The 23,377-nt window shown below is 38.4% G+C and overlaps 1 protein-coding gene across 4 annotated transcripts in view; it reads right to left on the reverse strand.

Moving 5' to 3' along the window:
- The window catches only part of CNOT10 (CCR4-NOT transcription complex subunit 10), an 82,279-nt gene extending 59,198 nt beyond the window's left edge, over positions 1 to 23,081 (reverse strand). For all 4 annotated transcript variants that reach the window (XM_036892075.2, XM_036892094.2, XM_036892084.2 and 1 more), the window contains exons 1-3: positions 22,795 to 23,081; positions 3,354 to 3,448; positions 2,311 to 2,472 (exon numbers count right to left, since the gene is read on the reverse strand). In XM_036892075.2, coding sequence (XP_036747970.1) covers positions 2,311 to 2,472; positions 3,354 to 3,448; positions 22,795 to 22,816 — 279 coding nt within the window. In that variant the 5' untranslated portion in view covers positions 22,817 to 23,081. The remainder of the gene's footprint in view (positions 1 to 2,310; positions 2,473 to 3,353; positions 3,449 to 22,794) is intronic.
- Between the last annotated feature and the right edge of the window lie 296 nt (positions 23,082 to 23,377).

Consider the following 23,377-nt stretch of genomic DNA (forward strand, 5'->3'; position numbering starts at 1 on the left):
TATTAGGCTCCCTCAACCCCAGTTTTAAAATTGAGATAACAAGTACCTACCTTAAGAGTTGAATGTGAGGACTATAAGAGATAAGGCATACAATAAATATAGAATTTGGAATCAAGTAAGCATTTAATAAATGTTGGCTATTATTCTCATTTTCATTATAAAGATTTAATAGGGTTTAAAAATTACTTCACTCCTATAAAGAACTGTGAAGAGCTGAAGGGGTCACTTATGTCTAACTATATCACATTTTAGGGTGATATTTTATGGTATAGTGTTACTCGTGAACGAAGGATTGGAGTGCACAAAGGTCTTAAGATCCTCTACAGCATAAAGCAGTCATCAAAAGTGCAGGCCCTGGAGGCAAACAGAACTTGGTTAGTGTAGCTCTTACTACTTAAGAGCTTACTGTCTTTGGAAAAATTTACATAAGCTATCTGTACCTCAGTTTTCCCATCTGTAAAATGAGAAAAGTTATAGTAGTTACTTCACAGAGCTACTGGGAAGAATACATAAGATGTTGCATATGAGCTGCTTAGCAGAGCCTTTTTACATAGTAAGCACTAATGTCTGCTAGCTGATCGTATCATCATTATCACTGTTATCAGTCCTCTTGAATGTCAAAGGCCTAACCTTATGATGAAGAAATGTTGCTGCTATTGGCAGACCCATGACCAAGACAAGTCTGAAACCATATACAAATCAGAATATCCTCTCTTTAATCAATTGCTCACCTCCTGATGCAAAATGCTTAAACAATTTGGCATTATCACTAATAATCAGATTTTTGCAGCTATAAATAGAATATATCTCCACAGCTAAGCTTCTTCATATAGTCTACTTTGCTTCTCAGAACTTCAAAGCTCATTCGAATTTGGTACATTATTCTATTCTGTTCAAGTTAAAAACCCAATAGAAAATAAACTCAAGGGAAACAAAAGCAAAAATGAACACATGGGAGTACATCAAACTAAAAAGCTTCTGTACGGCAAAGGACACTATCAACAGAACAAAAAGGCATCCTACAGTATGGGAGAATATATTTGTAAACGACATATCCAACAAGGGGTTAATATCTAAAACATATAAAGAACTCACATGCCTCAACACCCAAAAAGCAAATAACCCGATTAAAAAAATGGGTGGAGGATATGGAGAGACAATTCTCCAAAGAAGGAATTCAGATGGCCAAAAGACACATGAAAAGATGCTCCACATCACTAATTATCAGGAAAATGCAAATAAAAACCACAATGAGATATCACCTCACAACAGGTAAGAAGGCCAGCATCAAAAAGACTAAGAACAACAAATGCTAGAGAGGATGCAGAGAAAGGGTAACCCTCCTATACTGCTGTTGGGAATGTAAGCTAGTTCAACGATTGTGGAAAGCAATATGGAGGTTCCTCAAAAAACTAAAAATAGAAATACCCATTTGACCCAGGAATTCCACTCCTAGGAATTTACCCTAAGAATACAAGTTCTTAGATTCAAAAAGACATATGCACCCATATGTTTATTGCAGCACTATTTACAATAGCCAAGAAATGGAAGCAACTTAAGTGTCCATTAGTAGATGAATGGATAAAGAAGATGTGGTACATATATACAATGGAATACTATTCAGCCATAAAAACGAAACAAATCCTACTACCTGCAACAACATGGATGGAGCTGGAGGACATTATGCTCAGTGAAATAAGCCAGGCAGAGAAACTCAAGTGCCAAATGATTTCCCTCATTTGTGGAGTATAACAGTGAAGCAAAATTGAAGAAACAAAACAGCAGCAGAGTCAGAGACTCCAAGAAGGGACTAGTGGTTACCAAAGGGGAGGGGTGTGGGAGGGCAGAGGGGAGAGAGGGAGAAGGGGATTGAGGGGTATTATGTTTAGTACACATGGTGTGGGGGGCTCACGGGGAAGATAGTGTAGCACTGAGAAGGCAAATAGTGAATCTGTGGCATCTTACTACACTGATGGACAGTGACTGCCACGGGGTATGGGGGGGACTCGATAATATGGGTGAATGTAGGAACCACATTGTTTTTTCATGGGAAACCTTCATAAGAGTGTCTTTTAATAATACCTTAATAAAAAAAAGAAAATAAAAAGAAAATAAACTCAAATAACATAGCTTTCATTTCCTGGGATAATAATTTTATGCAAATAAAATTAATACCAACAAATGTTTCAAATATACTAGAAACTGTACTATCAATATCAAACAAGAAGTCGTATTATTATTTTTAACTATTTATTCCACACTTTAGAGAATATCACAGTATTTTAATGGTTAAATTAATTTGTGTATCACCTGATTCTTCAGCTGGTTAAGTGTCTGTCTCAAATTATCTGTTGTTGTTTGGTTACTTTTATAAAATTCAGCCACTGCATTATTCAAAATTATTTTATAATCATCTTTGTTTATATCTTGTAAGCAGGTAAGGTGTTGCAGGCAAGCTTCATAATTTCCACCCTAAAACAAAAACAAACACAAAATTAGACACTAGCTTCAAAAATTATATATTCATTTCTAAATATATTACACTAATCTTTATTTGAAGAACTCTTTAAAAAGACATATATAATTCCCTCTAAATACACCAATTAAAGTCACTAGATAAAGCAATGTTTATGTCAATTAAGAAACTATGATATTTCAATTATATCTCAATAAAACTAGAAAAAAATTGTGGATGGTTATTTCCTAAGATGCAAACTGTAATGTTGATACATGTATATTGTGTCTATAAGATACATGTACACATATATAGATATATGTAATATATAAAATGCATAAAAACTAACAAAGTTTTATTGGTATGTATTGCTAGCAGGGTATAATCGCTGAGGCTAGCCAAGAAAGGTAATAGGATTAATTACTCCAATTTTTAATTGCTAGTAAATAGAATTTGAATACACAAGCATCAAGGTCTTCTTACATGTATGCAACCTGATAATCAAATAAGATTTTCTTTCATGTGACTTAATGTCAGAGAAAAGTTCTGACAATAAATCTTTGGCATTCCATTTTAAAGCACATTCAAGAAAAAGAGCAGAGTAGTAAAATATAAAGACTGATCCACATATTTACAGATCTAAATGTAAAAGACTTAAAAACTCTTGGGAGTCAAAACTGTTAATAAAAACACAAAAACTTGGGAATGGCTCAAATTACTCCCATTCTTTTCACCATATTTAAATTCTAATTTAAAAAATTTTAAACTAAACTGACTCTCTAAACATAACTCTAAAATTATCACAGAACAAAAATTATAAATTAAAAAATCCACTGTGAAAAGATTCACACTTGATAGACCCTAAAGACGGAGCAAATTAAGAGAAACCACTTCTTACTGTGAAAGCTTGGAAGGCACTGGTGGACAGTTCCTTCTCTTGATCAGTGATTCTAGATGACTGACCTGTCGTTTCATGTTTCTCGGCTCCCTGATCTGCAAACACACAAGTTTTACAGTTTAGAAATAAAAATTGTGCAATAAAGGTGTTGGTTTTTTTCTCAATTGTCTTCTTTCCAATGAAGCTGCCAAGGTTAGAGCTCTCAACTACAATGGCTAGGTAGGGTTGTAAGTAGAAGGCATTCCTTTAAAAACTTGATGTTTCCCTTGGTCATAGCACAGCACATAGAAAACCCACCATCACTTATGTAAGGATGACAGCTCTGCCCATCAGGATACTTGGGCTGAGAGTGTTGAGCTCTCTTAAAAGATAGATCTGCCCCCCAGCAATATACTAAAGTACCACATATTCAAGAAACAATGCCAGGCTTTGGAGACACAGATTGCAAATACATTTACACAATATAAATTGGTCCTTGGGATGGTAGTACAGCATGGAGAATAGAATCAATGATTCTGTAACATCTTACTATGTTGGTAGATAGTAACTGCACTAGAGGGGGTGAGAATTTAATATGGGTAACTGTTGAACCACTGTGTTGTATATTTGAAACTATATCAACAATACTTCAATAAGAAAATATAAAAATAAATGTAAGGTAAGATGCCTTCAAGAAGTTTACAATCCAGTTGTAGCATAGGTACATTTAACAATTAGGAACTACACTGATAAGAACTCACAGTTAATTTCCAGGCAAAGAATGCTTTCATATGCTTAGAAATCCAAAGCCAAGATAAACATATTTAAAAGCTTCCTTTACATGATTAAGTGTCCATTCTAAGATTAATGGTTCTTTCCCCACAATTTACTATTTTTGAAATTAGATTTTATTTGAAAACAGAATCCCCAAATAAAGATAAAAATCTCAGCTGAACTAAGTCTAAAACTACTTAGTTGCAACACTTTCAATGCTCTGAGAAATGTTTCAATACATTTCCTTTTACTAAAGAATCATCATCATAGATCCTAAAATTTGTGGGCACAATGCAATCAACTTATCTCTTCTGATTCACAGTGGATCTTTCTGGACTAGCCTATACATTGTGGTAGATGATTTGGCGGAGGGGTTCACAGGAACCTTTTTTCTCCTTGGGATTTGGAGCCTTGGTGTCAAAAGAGTGACAGGAACCTAAACTGAAATCACCCTAGAGACAATGTGATGCTTCTTAGTTCTCACCAACTCCAAACTTTTGACTGTAAATTACATAGTAGCCATAAAATATAATTAAAAAGATTTAAAAACAAAGTCCCTGTTCTAGAGAAATAGACTTGAGCTTTTAAAAATATTTTTAAAAGAGTTATCATTGATATACAATCTTATTATGGTTTCACACACACAACACAGTAGTTCAACATTGACCAAGTCTTCACCCCTCCACTGTGGTCACTGTCTATCAATGTAGTAAGATGTTAGAGAGTCATTAACTGTATTCTCCGTGCTGTACTACTGTCCCCGTAACTTACCTATACTGTGATTGCGAATAATTGTGCCCTTAATCCCCTTCTCCTTCCCTCCCCAACCCCTCTCCTTTGGCAACCAGTCCCTTCTCAGTGTCTATGAATCTACTGTTATTTTTGTTCCTTCTATTTTGCTTTGTTTCTGTATTCCACAAATGAGTGAAATTATTTGGTATTTGTCTTTTGGCTTATTTCACTGGGCATAATACCCTCTAGACCCATCCATGTGGCTGCAAATGGCAGGCTTTTTTCTTTTTATGGCTGAATAATATTTCATTGTGTATATGCACCACCTCTTCTTATCCATCTTTACCTACTGATGGACACTTAGGCTGCTTCCATATCTTGGCTATTGTATAGTGAGTGCAGTGATAAACATAGGGGTGTATATTTCTTTTTGAATCAGGGATCTCATTTTCTTCAAACAGGTCAATTTCTAGGAGTGAAATCATTGTGTCAAATTGTATTTCTATTTTTAGTTTTTTTTTTATTCAGTTTTTATTTCTTATTTTAGTTTTTCTATTTTTAGGAACCTCCATATTGCTTCCACAATAGTTGAACCAATTTACATTCCCACCAACAGTGTAGGAGGGTTCCCCTTTCTCCGAATCCTTGCTAGCGTTTGTTGTTTCTTTCCTTTCAGATGCTGACCATCCTAACAGGGGTGAAGTGGTATCTCACGGTGGTTTTATTTTACATTTCCCTGATGATTAGCAATGTGGAGCACCTTTTCATGTGCCTGTTGGCCATCCATATTTCTTTGGAGAAGTGTCTGTTCAGGTCCTCTGCACATTTTTAAACTGGGTTATTTGTTTTTTGGGTCTTTAGGCGTATGAGTTCTTTGCATATTTTGGATGTTAACCCCCTAACAGATCATTCTTTTATGAATATATTCTCCCATACTGTAGGATGGGAGAATTCTGTTCTGCTGATGGTGTCCTTTGCTGTACAGAAGTCTTTTAGTTTGATGTAGTCCCACTTACTCATTTTTTATTTTGTTTCCCTTGTCCAAGCAGATGTGTTCAGGAAAAAGTTGTTCATGTTTATATTCAAGATATTTTTGCCTATGTTTTCTTCTAAGAGTTTTATAGTTTCATGACTTACATTCAGGTCTTTATCCATTTTGAGTTTACTTTTGTGTATGGAGTTAGACAATAATCCAGTTTCATTCTCTTACATGTAGCTGTCCAGTTTTCCCAACACCAGTTGTTGAAGAGGCTGTCTTTTCCCCATTTTAAATCCATGGCTCCTTTATAGTATATTAATTGACCATATATGTGTGGGTTTATATCTGGGCTTTCTGTTCTGTTCCATTGATCTGTGGGGTGTTCTTGTGCCAGTACAAAATTGTTTTGCTTACTGTCAAGTTATTTATTTCTTTAAAGAGTCTAAGCTAGTTACCTTGTAGAATGTTCTACATTCTGTATATATCAGATTCTTTCTTCCACAATTTACCATTTATGGCAAGAATATTATATAGGTGATGTGAATGTCCATCATTTTTAATGTTAATATTTTAGTTTTATTACAAAAATCTGCCTTTTGTTTTAAAAAGATGACTTCTGTTTCAGTATCTCCTAAAGAATATTCTCTTTCTTGGTTTTATTCACCACCAAAGTTCTAGGCATCAACAATAGAAATATCAATAAAGAGAAATATGACCACTCCATAAATACAATGCCATTTGCTGCAAACAGGTATGTGAAGGTAATGTCACTGTTAAAGACTTAGTATAAAGAATTTTAGTCTCATTATATTTGGATTCTGTATTTTGTAGGGAATTGTTTTCAAATAGAATTGTTGCTTCAGCCTCAACTTCAAAGACCTCTAAAGGTTGAACCCAGCTGCAAAGCAGGGATAAGAAAAACCCTTTTTAGAGTAATTGGGAGGCTTTAATAAGAATACAAGTGAAAGTCTGCTTTGGTTATGTAACTGTATTCCTATTTTGTTAATGTGTGTACGCAATTTAATTAGTAGTTTAAAACCTACACATGTTTAAGTTACTCTACAAGAAGATATGTCAAAGAAATAATCTTCCCATGTTTTCTTCCGTCTGCTATTCCTATAGCTTTTCTTCTTCCTTCCTAATTACAACCCTTAAATAGAATTCGTGCCTCAAATCGAATTTACCGAATATCATAATTCTTCCAAGTGATAAAGATACCTCAAGACAAATACTGGGCATAGAAGCCACAGGGCATAAATCTGCAAAGAAGTAAAAAGCTAACCTTTTCAAACAATATTGCCTCTCTCTCACTTACCAACTTTACATTTCCCTGAATGGCCCCGGAAGATGACTGGTTAGCCAGAGATGGGTAAGATTCCTCAAGGGAGGAACAACCTAAGACAGGCACAGTCGCAGGGGGGCCATCAGGTGAGAAATTGGGGATCAACAGAGGTGAGGCTTAGAACCTCACCCCCCCTGTTTTGAGAGAAATCTTCTGCATCCGTGGATGTTTTGTTGCCCTTGTCTAGCTTGGATTAATACTTAGTCTATAGGCACACACCTGATCATCTACATTTGCTCTCTTACAGCACTAAACTATGTTTTCTACCTTTATTTTGCATCTACCTACCACTTCAGCATTTTATTAAAAATAATAATAAGGGAGAAATGTGGGATTCACATATAAATCAAGTATAAAAATCAAACGAATATTCATATTTGACCTGATTCTTTACAGTTCATAATGCGTGATCAAAACCGAAAGTTTCTGTGATGACTGCCCTTGTACTGTTCACTATGTAAAAACTTATTCACTATGTAAGAATTTGTTCACCATGTAAGAACTTGTTCGTTATGCTTCAGAAGATTGGAGACTGATGAGAATTAGGCTTGGGGTGGATTAATGATTGTGCATTGAGCACTGAGTCCCCTATACAGAATTTTATTGTTGTTAACAACCATCTGATCAATAAATATGAGAGATGCCCTCTAAAAAAAAAAAAAAAAAGAATACAAGTGAAATAATTGGTATGTATCTGGCAGAGTAAGTCCCCAATATGTGGCATGGAAATGGAGAGTCATACAGATGGGAGGAGGTAGCATGGGGAGATGGAGATAATAAAGTTAACCCTTGAACAATGTGGAGGTTGGAGGCACTGACCCCCATGCAGTCGAAAATCCACATAAACTTTTGACTCCCAAAAACTTAACTACCAGTAGTCTACTGTTGACTAGAAGCCTCACTGATAACATAAACTGTCAATGAACATGTATTTTGCATGTTATACATATTATATACTGTATTCTTACAGTAAAGTAAGCTACAAAAAATGTTTTTTCCAAACTGCCACAGATCTTCAAGAAATTTTCCAATATATTTATGATAAAAATCCTCATGTAAGTGGACCCACATAGTTCAAATTCATGTTGTTCAAGGTCAACTGTACCTGGAATTGAAATAAAAAGACAAGACTCTAGTCTACTGATGAAATTAAGTAGGTGATACAGAAGTAGAACTGGGGCAAATAATCAGATTCCCTATTTACTAAAATGAAGGTCTGTATTGGATGGCTTTTAGGGTCCCTTCCAAGTAAGAAATTCAGTAACTCCAAACAAGCTTTTAATAAAGAAACAGATGCATCTGTTCACAAAGCAATACTCATTTCCAAATAAGGTAGCGATGGAAGATGAACACCCACGTGGGGGGAAATGGTAGACCACCTTGTCTGCCAAATTACTCAATAATCCCTACAACTACTACCATCACCATCACATCAAGTTTCCCAGAAGACATTATTCACCCTTCAATCTTGGCCATGCAGAGACACACAATAAACTTGACTGGGAGGCATTTTTTAACTTTGTTAGTTTGGTTTGTATAAAATAAACTGAGGCCATTCATTCAATTAATAAACAGCTGAGAGAATGCTACTGGTCAAGTATCGTTGTGCATGCTAGGGATGCAAACATGAACCACAGAGACACAGTTCTGTTTGGCACAGAGGTAGACATAAATGGGTGGAGGGAGAATAAAGCCAGTAAAGCCCACTGAAAGGAACTCAAAGGATTAACCAGACAAAATCAGAGAGCCAGAAAAGATGCAGAGTTAATTAGTTGGTTTCAAGGACCAGGAGTTACTTGAAATGTCCAAACACTCCCCAGATAAAGAAAATATCAGAAGACAAGCACAGTAACCATAAGAGGGCAGCCCATATATTTTTTACCAATTAGACCAGGCCTTAAGGCCAAAGATTGTCAATCAAGGACTTCTCTGTTCTGCCAAAAACCCCATAAAAAGAAGCCTCACAGTAAGCAGCCTGCTTTACCTTGACTCTGGTCGGCTCCTCCCTTGATGTGTATTCAAATAAAACTTTCACTCTGCTTCGGTACTGTGTCTCTGCCTTTCAATTCTCTGTGCGGCAGGGACAAGAACCCAGGAGAATAACCTCAACCCTGAACGGCTCCAGTATGTGTGAAGTTCAGAGACTCCTTGAGGAGGAGACAGGATACAAATACATGATCTGAATAATGCTATGACAATAACAGGGGGCTGTGGGTGGGAGATGAGGTTGGACCTAAATGAGGAGGAGGAGCCAGGCAGGAAAGCCTGAGGGAAAAGAGCTCCAGACGTAAAAGTGCTTGCAGCTTTCAAATACCCACCATGCATTAAAGGACCCACTGTGCCAGGGTCTAGCTCAGGATACTTGTTTCTCCATCCTACACTACTTGCACTTTCTACCTAATATTAACAACAATAGTAGCAGCTAACATTTCTTGAGTGCTTACTATATGTTAGGCATGTTCTAAGCACTTCAAGTGGGTACCTCTTAGGTGGGTACCTCTCATTTTTGTGCCTGAATAGACTGAAACACTGAGACCTAAGAACTCTGCTCAAGGTCACAAAGTTAGTTACAGAGCCAGCCTCAAACTCTCAAATGTTGTGCTCCGGATTACTTGCATACCACACTGCCCTGTCCCCAGGCAAGCTTCTCCTTGGCCCAGGACCTAGGAATGGAATGGGAAGGGGAAGCCTCAGGTCTGTAGGGGTCCCCAGCTCCTTTCCATCCCCCCTTTCAGGCGGGTCTCTCTGGCTTAAGGGAGAGGACTGCCAAGGTCAGAGTCTGCTGCCTTACAGAGGAATTTGTTTTCCAGTTCCTCTGCTCAGCATCCTCTCCTCAAAGGTCATGCCCAAACCACTCACTGTGGCTAGTCACGTCCTTGGAGCTCACGACTCTCACGACTACTGTCTCCAGGGAGACAGGGCTCTGGACAATCACTGGTGGTAGGATCCCACCCTTGCGGCCTTTGCTTATTTTAATGCAAAAATCCCCCTCAAAGGAAAGCAAGAGAGATTTGGATCCCTTCTCTGTCTTCCCCGAGAGCAGCGAACATTCAGTTTGTTATTGGCAATAATAATAAACATAAAACATTTAGTTATATGCCATCCCTTATGCTAACAGCATCATGTAAATTACCACTAATCATTACAACTTGCAAGGCAGATGTTAACGCTACCTTTGCCAAGGTTACTAAAAAACCAGCAAAGGTGAATTTTGAACTCAAAGCTGGGCTCCTTCCACCATGTCAAAATGCCTCATTATCTTCCCTACATGCCAGAAAGTTGTCAAGAAGCGTGCCAGTCACAGGACTGCTCTGTTCACTGCCTCCTTTCCACTCTTGCCTTCTCCCCACAGATCTGCCATGTGGACTTGAGTTGGGGCTAGAGCTAGCAGAATATTCTCCCAGCATCTGCCTCAGAGTTTTGACTTTCCTAACAGCTCCTTCCCACACCTCATCCATCACAAGATCTTTCCTGGACATTGGGGAAGTGTAACTACCTTCCCAGTGGCTCTCCATGAACACATAGACAAAGTCCCCTTATCCCTTCTGGTCCTTTCACAAAGGGCAATCTCACTGCCAACAGTCCTTTGTGGTTTTCCTCAAACACCAGAAACGTGTTGAAAGAAGAGTAAATAACCTATGAAATGAAATTCAATCTCATTACTAAATAAATATAAATTTAAAAAATTAAAACATAATTATCAGCGATTGGGTTGTAAAAGATTTATTCTAAACACCAGCTTGGGTGGAGCGTGGAGGAACTCTGTCGGGTGTGAGTGTAAACTGGAACTACCTCCCAGAAAGTAACTGGTAATACCTATCTACGCCTGAGGACTGATCCAATGACCCACTTGCAGGCATTTACCCTACAAGCACACATGTGCAAGTACATGGTGATGCTCCCTGTCACACCATTCATAAACAGTGAGTGTCTGTGGTAACTTACATACCCTTCAGGTACGAGATTTGTTAAGTAAGTCATGGTACAGGAATATGACGGCACACTAGCAGTTGCAAAACACAAGCTGAATCTGTATCTTTGACATGGAAAAATACCTAAAACACCTTGTTAAATACAAGAAACAGACTGCCAGCAATTTTATAAAACCAAACCCCAGGTTTATATACATATATATGTATTTTTGAATATGTATAGAATAAAGTTTGCAAGGATACACATCAAACTCTTAGTGGTTTCCTCAACGGAGTGAGATGGAAGAGGAAGAGATTTTACTTTCCTTCATATTCCTCATTTAAGTTTGTAAAATGAGCATGGGTTATTCTTTATTTTTTTAATTTTATTTTTAAATGCTTGCCCAAAACTAGTATTAGGTTTTAGAAGACAGGTAAGTAGTTGCCTTCAAGAATCTGGTGACTGCAAGATGCACAGAGGGGGCTTCTGGGTGTGTGAGAATTTGTTAAACTGTATGTATGCATGATGTTGGTATTTTTTGATAACTGCCTAGAAACCTGTATTCCAGGAGCATTTAAGAAAAAAAAAAACAACCAGTTCTCAGCAGAGTCGATTTTGGGAGCCCTGGCCCGGCACATGTCAGCAGTCAGTAAAGACCACAACTTCCCTCTCTCGAGAAGGCAACGCAGTATAATGAAAAGAGCTCAAGTCTTGCAATCAGTAACATTTTCATTCCAATCTCCCCTTGGACACCTAACTCTTTGCTTGGAGATGCTAAATAAACATTAGCTCCCTCCTTTCCTTTTTGACTGAACAATTAAGGATTCTAGAAATTTTTTTAAAATATACTTATTTCTCACAGAAGAGTACAGATTAAAACACCTAACATATAAAAAACGGAGGAGGAGGAATAAAAAGGGAGAGAAATAAAGAATCATCACACTGTGTTTATAATAGCTTAATAAGCGAGTTAAGTTAGACTATTAGATAGTAAAGAAGCTCCCCTTGAACCTCTGGTAACCACGAATCTAAAGCCTGCAATGGCAATAAGTACATATCTTTCAATAATCACCCTAAATGTAAATGGACTGAACGCACCAATCAAAAGACACAGAGTAATAGAATGGATAAAACAGCAAGACCCATCTATATGCTGCTTACAAGAGACTCATCTCAAACCCAAAGACATGCACAGACTAAAAGTCAAAGAATGGAAAAAGATACTTCATGCACACAACAGGGAAAAAAAAGCAGGTGTTGAGGTACCTGTATCAGACAAAATAGGCTTCAAAACAAAGAAAGTAACAGGAGATAAAGAAGGAAACTACATAATGATAAAGGGAGCAGTCCAACAAGAGGATATAACCATTATAAATATATATGCACCCAATACAGGAGCACCAACATATGTGAAAAAATACTAACAGAATTATAGGAGGAAATAGAATGCAATGCATTCATTCTACGAGACTTCAACACACCACTCACTCCAAAGGACAGATCCACCAGGCAGAAAATCAGGAAGGACACAAAGGCACTGAACAACACACTAGAAAAGATGGACCTAACAGACATCTACAGAACTCTACACTCAAAAGCAGCAGGATACACATTCTTCTCAGGTGCACATGGAACATTCCCCAGAATAGACCACATACTAGGTCACAAAAAGAGCCTCAGTAAATTCAAAAAGATTGAAATCCTACCAAGCAACTTTTCAGACCACAAAGGTATAAAACTAGAAATAAATTGTACAAAGAAAACAAAAAGGATCACAAACACATGGAGGCTTAACAACATGCTCCTAAATAATCAATGGATCAATGACCAAATTAAAATAGAGATCAAGCAATATATGGAGACAAATGACAACAACAGCACAAAGCCCCAACTTCTGTGGGATGCAGCGAAGGCAGTTCTAAGAGGAAAGATTATAGCAATCCAGGCATATTTAAAGAAGGAAGAACAATCCCAAATGAATAGTTTAAAGTAAAAACTATTGAGATTGGAAAAAGAAGAACAAATGAGGCCCAAAGTCAGCAGAAGGAGGGACATAATAAAAATCAGAGAAGAAATAAATAAAATTGAGAAGAATAAAACAATAGAAAAAAATCAATGACACCAAGAGCTGGTTCTTTGAGAAAATAAACAAAACAGATAAACCCCTAGCCAGACTTATTAAGAGAAAAAGAGAATCTACACACATCAACAGAGTCAGAAATGAGAATGGAAAAATCACAACGGACCTCACAGAAATGCAAAGAATTATTAGAGAATACCATGAAAATCTATATGCTAACAAACTGGAAAACGTAGAAATGGACAACTTCCTAGAAAAATACAACCTTCCAAGACTGACCAAGGAAGAAAATCTAAACAGACCAATTACCAGCAACGAAATTGAATTGGTAATCAAAAAACTACCCAAGAACAAAACCCCTGGATCAGATGGATTTACCTCGGAATTTTATCAGACATTCAGAGAAGACATAATACCTATTCTCCTTAAAGTTTTCCAAAAAAAAGAAGTGGAGAGAATACTTCCAAACTCATTCTATGAAGCCAGCATCACTTTAATAAAAAGACAAGGCAAAGACCCCACCAAAAAAGAAAATTACAGACCAATATCTCTGATAAACACAGATGCAAAAATACTCAACAAAATATTAGCAAACCGAATTCAAAAATACATCAAAAGGATCATACACCATGACCAAGTGGGATTCATCCCAGGGATGCAAGGATGGTACAACATTCGAAAATCCATCAACATCATTCATCACATCAACAAAAAGAAAGATAAAAACCACATGATCATCTCCATAGATGCTGAAAAAGCATTAGACAAAATTCAACATCCATTCATGATAAAAACTCTTAGCAAAATGGGTATACAGGGCAAGTACCTCAACGTAATAAAGGCCATATACGATAAACCCACAGCCAACATCATACTTAACAGCGAGAAGCTAAAAGCTTTTCCTCTGAGATTGGGAACAAGACAGGGATGCCCACTCTCCCCACTGTTATTTAACATAGTACTGGAGGTCCTAGCCATGGCAATTAGACAAAACAAAGAAATATAAGGAATCCAGATTGGTAAAGAAGAAGTTAAACTGTCACTATTTGCAGATGACATGATATTGTACATAAAAAACCCTAAAGACTCCACTCCAAAACTATTAGAACTGATATTGGAATACAGCAAAGTTGGTGGATACAAAATTAACACACAGAAATCTGTGGTTTTCCTATACACTAACAATGAGCCAATTGCAAGAGAAATCAGGAAAACAATTCCATTCACAATTGCATCAAAAAGAATTAAATACCTAGGAATAAACCTAACCAAAGAAGTGAAAGACCTATACCCTGAAAACTATAAGACACTCTTAAGAGAAGTTAAAGAGGACACTAACAAATGGAAACTGATCCCATGCTCTTGGCTAGGAATAATTAATATCATCAAAATGGCCATCCTGCCCAAAGCAATATACAGATTTGATGCAATCCCTATCAAATTACCAACAACATTCTTCAAATATGGAACAAATAGTTCAAAAATTCATATGGAAATACCAAAGACCCCGAATAGCCAAAGCAATCCTGAGAAAGAAGAATAAAGTGGGGGGGGATCTCACTCCCCAACTTCAAGCTCTACTACAAAGCCATAGTAATCAAGACAATTTGGTACTGGCACAAGAACAGAACCACAGACCAGTGGAACAGATTAGAGACTCCAGACATTAACCCAAACATTTATGGTCAATTAATATTTGATAAAGGAGCCATGGACATACAATGGGGAAAGGACAGTCTCTTCAACAGATGGTGCTGGCAGAACTGGACAGCTACATGTAAGAGAATGAAACTGGATCACTGTCTAACCCCATACACAAAAGTAAATTCAAAATGGATCAAAGACCTGAATGTAAGTCATGAAACTATAAAACTCTTAGAAAAAAAAACAGGCAAAAATCTCTTGGATGTGAACATTAGCGACTTCTTCATGAATATATCTCCCTGGGCAAGGAAAACAAAAGCAAAAATGAACAAGTGGGACTATATCAAGCTGAAAAGCTTCTGTACAGCAAAGGACACCATCAATAGAACAAAAAGGTACCCTACAGTATGGGAGAATATATTCGTAAATGACAGATCCAATAAAGGCTTGACATCCAAAATATATAAAGAGCTCATGCACCTCAACAAACAAAAAGCAAATAATCCAATTAAAAAATGGGCAGAGGAGCTGAACAGACAGTTCTCCAAAGAAGAAATTCAGATGGCCAACAGACACATGAAAAGATGCTCCACATCGCTAGTTATCAGAGAAATGCAAATTAAAACCACAATGAGATATCACCTCACACCAGTAAGGATGGCCACCATCCAAAAGACAAACAACAACAAATGTTGGCGAGGTTGCGGAGAAAGGGGAACCCTCCTACACTGCTGGTGGGAATGTAAATTAGTTCAACCTTTGTGGAAAGCAATATGGAGGTTCCTCAAAATGCTCAAAATAGACTTACCATTTGACCCAGGAATTCCACTTCTAGGAATTTACCCTAAGGATGCAGCACTCCAGTTTGAAAAAGACAGATGCACCCCCATGTTTATCACAGCACTATTTACAATAGCCAAGAAATGGAAGCAACCTAAGTGTCCATCAGTAGATGAATGGATAAAGAAGATGTGGTACATATACACAATGGAATATTATTCAGCCATAAGAAGAAAACAAATTCTACCATTTGTAACAACATGGATGGAGCTAGAGGGTATTATGGTCAGTGAAATAAGTCAGGCGGAGAAGACAAGTATCAAATGATTTCACTCATCTGTGGAGTATAAGAACAAAGAAAAAACTGAAGGAGCAAAACAGCAGCCGACTCTCAGAACCCAAGAATGGACTAACAGTTACCAAAAAGAAAGGGACTGGGGAGGATGGGTGGGAAGGGAGGGATACGGGTGGGCGGGGTTGAAAGGGGACATTATGATTAGCATGTATAATGAGAGGGGGCATGGGGAGGGCTGTACGACACAGAGAAGAGAAGTATGACTCCACAGCATCTTACTATGCTGATGGACAGAGACTGTAATGGGGTATGTGGGGGGAACTTGGTGATGGGGGGAGTCTAGTAAACATAATGTTCCTCATGTAATTGTAGATTGAAACAAAACAAAACAAAACAAAACTATATATATATATATACTTATTAAAGTTACAAATTAACAATGAAGTTACATTTATGGGACAGCTCTTTAAATTGCTGTGAACCCCCTAGTAAATCGCATACTCTTTTGAGAATCACCACTTACACTAAGAACAAAATATAATTTGTGCTGGAGTGAATTTATCTAAGGAGTGAATTTATCTAAGGTTTAGATCTGCCCTACTAAAAAAGGTATCCTAGTATTAGGGTTTATTACAAGTGTTATTTCTAATAATCAAAGTGGACAGATAAATTAGTATTTCATTTCCACTTCAGCATACAGATAAGAATTAAATCCTTATACAGAAGAAGAAAAACTAACAGTTTATTGGAGACAGTTAAAAGGACACTGTTAAATAGTCTTTTCTTTAGAGAGTCATAACAATGAGTTATCCTTAACAGTTCACATGATAATTTATTTTGCAAAACTTTTAGGTGCAAAATAACAATAAGGACCAATTATTTTAAAATGTAAAATCTTAAAACTAAAAATGGGACACAGGATTTCAGGACCCCAGAAAGGAAAGTATTACCGTAGACTGAAGAACTGTCAATTGCATGCACATTTGTCATAAAATTTTAACAGTGAATATAAATAACTTAAAATGTTTTAGAAAACCTTAAGTGTTTTAAGAGTTTATCACTTTAAACCAAATGCCAAATGTCTTAGTTTGCCCTCAAGTTATTTCCGTAACTTCTTCAAAATACACCCTCTGTAGATTATATTCTTTATTGGGACTTCTGGGTCCAGTTGTCAGAGGATTATAAATCTGAGGCAAAGGGAAACCCAACAATTCACCAAGGGGTTGAAGAATTTAAGCTTCCACTTTTCATCATTATCCTCAAGAAACTGTGAAAGTGTCCTAAAATTTTCCAGGACAGGAGAGAACCCAATTTTAAGATAAATAAACAAATAAGCAATACTCTGAGGCTGACAAGAGACACTGAAATTCCCATTTCTACAGACATTTCAGAGAACTGAGCTCAATAGATAGCCTTTTACAAGTTAACCATTACTTTACTTACACTTCTACTTCAAGATAAAACTTAAAAAAAAGAAACCAAAACCCACTCCAATGGGATTACTATTTTTATTTTCCTTGTTATCTTTCTGTACTCTTCAAGTGTTCTGTAAGGAATGGCTATTATTTTTGTAATCAGTTTTTAAAACATTCATTTTTTATAACTGCTGACTTACCAGAAAGAGACTGTGCATAATTCCACAATGTGTCTTTATTTGTCCAAAAGCAGTCTCCATTGCCAATTGAAAGAGCATATGATTGTTCATCCATAAACTCGACTTTCCGACTACTCTGGCCTAATGAACATGACTGACCTAGGTGTACAGAGCTCTCAGGCGCACAAAACTTGAGACCCTTTAAGCCAACGGGCTTCATTTCAAACCAAACAATTGCTTTAAGGTTTGAACTAAGTACTAAAGAAACATGTTGCTTTTTCAAAACCGAAAAAAATCAGTTAACTGAAAGTACAGACCCATTCCAACATAGAATGTTAACAATTCAAATCTGATTGGAGGAGGATCTTCCATACTCTTCCAAAGTACAGCTCCAATGATGTTCAAGGGAATAAACCTTTTCCAAAGAAGAAAAGGAGCTTTAAGGCCTAGGGAAACCTACTGATACACATAGTGCTGATGCCCTTGTGAAGGACTTTTTAAAGGATGCTATTTCAAAGCAAAACAGTTCAGGTTCACCAAAGTCACCATATAGTTAAGGCCACACACCTCACATGTAGTTTTAGTTTTCTGTCACTTGAGCAGTATACCTGTCTTATCAAAACCCTACATATAATGGCTGATTTCTACATAGCTCAGAGAAATAACATGCGACTAGCAAAACCACAGACTTGAACACTCTGTCTAGCACTGCAGAACAAATACAATATGAAGAGTATCAGCAAGCTTTGGGGAAGACAGGCAAGCAGAATACGTTTTCACTGTCATATCTGAGAGTGTGGTTTTTATGCACAGAAGAGAGATTTACTCTAGTTTTCAAATATTAATACCTGACTTTTTCATGTTTACAAGTTCAAAAAGCCTAGATTGTTTTCAAAATCTTACATTCAACTTAGACATCTTATTCTCTTTGGAGTTTTAAAGGGCTCTGATGTATGTTTGACCTCAAAGACCTTCAAATGTAGAATTTTAATTACCTTAAATAATTAAAATATTTAAGTACAATTGACTAAGACAAAATTTTGTGAGAACTTAAGTAGTTTATGAATCTAAAAAATTAAACTTATGAAAATAGTGACTTATGTATCCTTTAATGTATATGCAATTACATACAGTAAGGTTTTAACTTCAGTTCACAAGTATAAATGAATTACTCACTCAATTACACATTTTAAATTGGACTCATGAGACCAACATTAAAAAAATTTTAAATATCAAATGTAGGTCACTCCTAATGCTGAAAACTAGTAAATAGAAAGGATGAAGTAAGTTTTTAACATTTAACATGACTTTCTGGGAAGAATCATAGTTCATCCCCAGTTGATATGGGAGAATTACTCTTTATAGAATACCAGCTAATAAATGCAGAAAGTAATAGACTGAGGAAAAGTACAATTTTGCAACCCTCAATGACTAATTAAGGCAATGATAATCAATGGCAGATGTTTACATAATGCCAAATTATTATCCAAATATTCCTTCTTATTTTAAGAGGAAAAAGATGTACCTGTCACCACCTTAACAAATTAATCAAATTTAGTATCACTAATAGTGGACAAAATGACACTATGTACTTTAAAGTATACAGCATCACCTCTATAAAATATCTTACAAATATCTAAAACAAAATTCACTAACATTGTGAATTCCACTGTCCCTTCAATTTCTGTTTAGTTGGTGCTCCACCCAGCATTGGTTGAAATATAAATGACTACGATTTGGTTGATTAGAACTCAGGGTGTTAGAACTGCTAGCCCGTCAGTCACTGAGAGGCCACAACCCAGAAGCACAGGTTAACTTAGTTCCCCATGAGTCTTGACTAACTGGAAACAGGAAATAGGAGGAAGCTGGACAGGTAAATCACCCTTTCTTTCTTATATTGACTACTCTGAATGCAGTTTCTCTCTCTTGACACCTCTTCAGAAAAATCCCATATGCAAGTGACTTGCATTATCTCTTAGCTCATGGTCAGCTAGTAGCCAGGTATGTAACTGTACTGCATCTTCCTTTGCCTTATTTCCTTCTCTCCCTCCTTTTACTGCCCTTGGCTTGCACCTTCCAAATAAAAAGTTACCATCTTAACTCAGTTCTGCTTCCTTGGGGATGGGTGCTAAAACATAACACCTTACCTCAGTCCATCCTCACAAGCTTCAACCTTGTGAGGTAAATAAATTAGAAAGCTATCAGGAAGAAATTAGAACTATTAGGACCCCCTTTTACAAATAAACTTAAGGTTCAACAACCTTTCCCAAGGAGCAAGGCTTTCTGCTCCCCTACTCTACCCCGTCAGTCACAAATTCTGCCAATTTTACTCACATTTGCTTCTCTGCATCCTACCACTACCCTAAAGTAATATTAGCCAGCATTTAAAAAAATAAGGCCTGAGATGATCTCACTTACCCCTTTACGAATCCTTTGAGGCAGATACTACTGTAATTCTCATTCTACACACAGGAAAGCTGAGGCTTAAAAAACGCTTTCTTAAAACTGGTCCAAAGCCACACAAACAGCTGGGATGCACCCAGGCAGTCTGATTTCAAATTCCATGCTCCTAACTCTTCATCAATTCTCACCTAGCTCAGTTAAAACATAAATCAGATCACTCATGCCCTTGCTGAAATCTCCCAGTGGCTTCCCATTAGTTAGAATAAATTCAAACTTCTTCCATGGCCTACAAGGCCTGACACAAGCTGGACCCTGCCACAACGCTGCCTTCACCTCCTGCCATGCTTTCTTTGTTGCACTACTCTATAAATATGTAGAGCGCCTCCTATTTGGCAGCTGTTATTCTAGATGCCAGAGATAGACCAATACACACAACGGTGACATTCTTCCTGGTGCCTGTATTCAGGGGGTCTTCCCGCTGTCTTTAAACATTTCCCCAGAGGTGTGTACATTTGTTGCTCCTCCTACCTGGAGCGTTCTTCCCCCACATGTCTGGCGTTTTACTTTTATGGTCTCTGTTCAAATGTTACCTTTAGGAGAGCCTTTCCTTCTCTAACCAGTCTTTTCAAGATAGGGTCCTTGCTTTCAGTTATCTTCTATCCTCTTGCTCATTTCTCTTTTCTTCACAATTTTATTACAACTGAAATCATAATTATTTCCTTTTATACGTTTATCTGTCTCTCATACTACATTACAAGCTCCGTGATGACAGACTTCGTAGCATCTGGCAGAGCATGAAGTTAGCACGTATTTACTGAATAAATTAATATCACAACATTAGTTGGTCTTGGACAGTCTCTGGGCTTCCAGGCTCTACCTCAGTCTGTGTGATCAGGTCACTTGCTCCCTCAAGTCCTCTCTCAGGCCCTTTTTCTTCCCTAATGAAGAACAAGCACACAAGACCTCCCAGGACCCTGGCCTTGGGAGCTCAGAGATGAAGCAGCATATAAATTCGACTTTGAATGATGATGTGTTCATCAGGTAGAGAAGAGAAAGAAGGACATTACCACAAAATAATATGATGCTTTCCAAGACAGAAATTTCTGGTGTGAAGAGCTAGATTTGTTGATATAGAAACATCAGCTGGGAATGATTGTGAAGGTTCTTAATGTCACAAATGACATTAAGGAGTGAGGATTTGATGCCCAAGAGATGGTACAGTGTTGGAAAGTTTATAGGCATGGGAATGGTATGATTTAATTCGTGTTTCAGAAATAAAATGAAAAGGCAGCAGTGAGAAGAATGGATAGGAAGAGACAGAGTCGGGAGGTTGCTTAATGTGAAATATACCACGTTCAGAGATAAAGGCCAGAACTACAGCAGTTGAAATGGGGATGGACAGAAGAAGCAGAAAGATTCAAGGGAGCCACACACACTAAACACTCATCTACTTCACAAATTCAACCTTATTATTTAAGCAGGGAGAGTCCTAAAATGGCCTATAAACCAAAGAAACAACCCCCCAAACACTCTGGACCTCATTCTTCTACTACACACATTACACATCTATGTATTACTTATATATAACCAAATGGGAGTGCCACGATAATAGGTCTGTCTCTAACAGACTGAATAGTAGGTCCTCAAAGGCAGGGAGTGCGTCATAACCACTTCTTTAATATCTAAGGTGGGCTCCTGGCCAGCAATCTTTGTGAATGAATGAACAAATGGAAGAAACTTTATGACTGAGGAAGAACTTGAAAACCGGATGGGATTTTTTGGCCTAAATAGGTCACTCAAGGCAAGTGCAATGGTATGGACAAGTCAGGATGGGAAACCTGGGGAACAGACACTGTCTGAAACTAAGAAGGAAGATGTTGGTCCCTTGGTCCAACCTTGGGCAGGCTCGCTTCCATATGGCTCACTCCCTCATTTCATTCCACTGTCTGATCAAATATCACCTCACCAGAGGCTTAGTCTGAGCAGCCTACCTAAAATCTATGGCATACTTAATTATCCTCACTTTTCAAACCTTTTCTCTGTTGCTTTTCTTCTTAGCAGATTACTGAAGAGATCCTCTAATGATTTTATTAATTTTACCTGTATCAGGATGGGCTTACTTTAATTTCAAATCAAGTTCATCTGTCAGTTACTGATCAGGACCTACTAAAACCTACAGCCCACTGAAATTTTCCTTTCTTTAAGAAAATTAATTTCACCTCAAAAAGTCTAAGCGCTGACTACTCCTAAGCCCTGTCACTTAAATTCTTCCATCAAAATGTGGATGTCACAAGAACAGCAATTTCTTACAAGAAAAACATACGCCAGACCGTCCCAAAGGTAGGCAGGAAATAATTTTACACTCCTTAACCGCAAGATCCTAGGAATGGGGGCAGTGATGTATAAAGAAAATCATCGAGATAAATTAATTTTGAGGAACCAAGAGAAAACAGGTTCTAAATGCAAGATATTAAGAGCACCGGCCGAAGTGAGACACTATAATTTTATATCTATTTAAGTTCACAAAGCTAGACACATTAAGACGTTGTTGATCACGGGCAGACAGATGTGGCCGAAACAGCCCAGGTGAGTCCCAGCCTGAGACAGGGGAAATTAAGGCAGCTGCTGTTCCGGGGTGAACTTTCCTTGTTCTGCCTTCCCCACTGGAAAGTCAGTAAGTCTGTGAAGCGGCTAAACAAATTTAAGCTTTTTACGCCTTTGATATTCTGGAGAGCGGGGCAAAGGCGGTCAGCAGCGGCTTCCTGCTGCACTTGGGTACAAACCTACCGGATCTGAGGCCCGAGGGCTCACACTGGCGCCCCGAGGAAGGGGATGCGGGAGAGCAATGCACGCCCTAGTGAAAGCCGCCCGGGAGCTCCCACCCAGTCCCCGCGCGGGCCCCCGTCTCGGCTCGAGGGGCGCCTCACCTGTAGGCTTGTCTGCAGCCATCTTCCCGCCTCGGCTCGGGTTCTTCCCCGCGGGTGGCGTGACCTCGACTCCAGCTGCCGAGCTGGCTGCTGTCTCGGACGTCGGAGGACCAGCCTGTGCCCACAAGGCTCCCGGTCCTGGATTCCGGCTTGGGGAGTGGGCGAACGGCGGGCTGAGGAAGTGACGACGGCTGACTCCGTCGTCCAGCAGCTACAGCAGCGTCTACGCCCCGGCGGCACCAAGACCTCCCGCCAGGCACGGCTTCCGCCCCGCAGCTTCCCCGTACACACAACTTCCGGAGGCCGCGGCCGGCGTGGGAACTGCGGCTGGCCCCGCCCCGTGCCGGCGTCCCCACTCCGCCCCCCCGCTTCTGCGGCGTGCGCGCGCACGCTGGGGCGGACGTGGGCGCCCTTGCGCCCCGGGCGCGGGCTGGAGGTAGGGCGTGGTGGACGGCTTTTTTTCGCTATTCAGGGTTCAAGTTCCTGTCCAAGCTCTTGCTCCGTCCTTTACATAAAATCGCAGTAACTGCACCTGACATTTATGTGATCAGCGTTGAGTCTTACACTTGGTGTGCATTCTATA

This window comes from Manis pentadactyla, chromosome 14 (assembly GCF_030020395.1).
Source record: "Manis pentadactyla isolate mManPen7 chromosome 14, mManPen7.hap1, whole genome shotgun sequence".
Lineage (NCBI taxonomy): Eukaryota > Metazoa > Chordata > Mammalia > Pholidota > Manidae > Manis > Manis pentadactyla.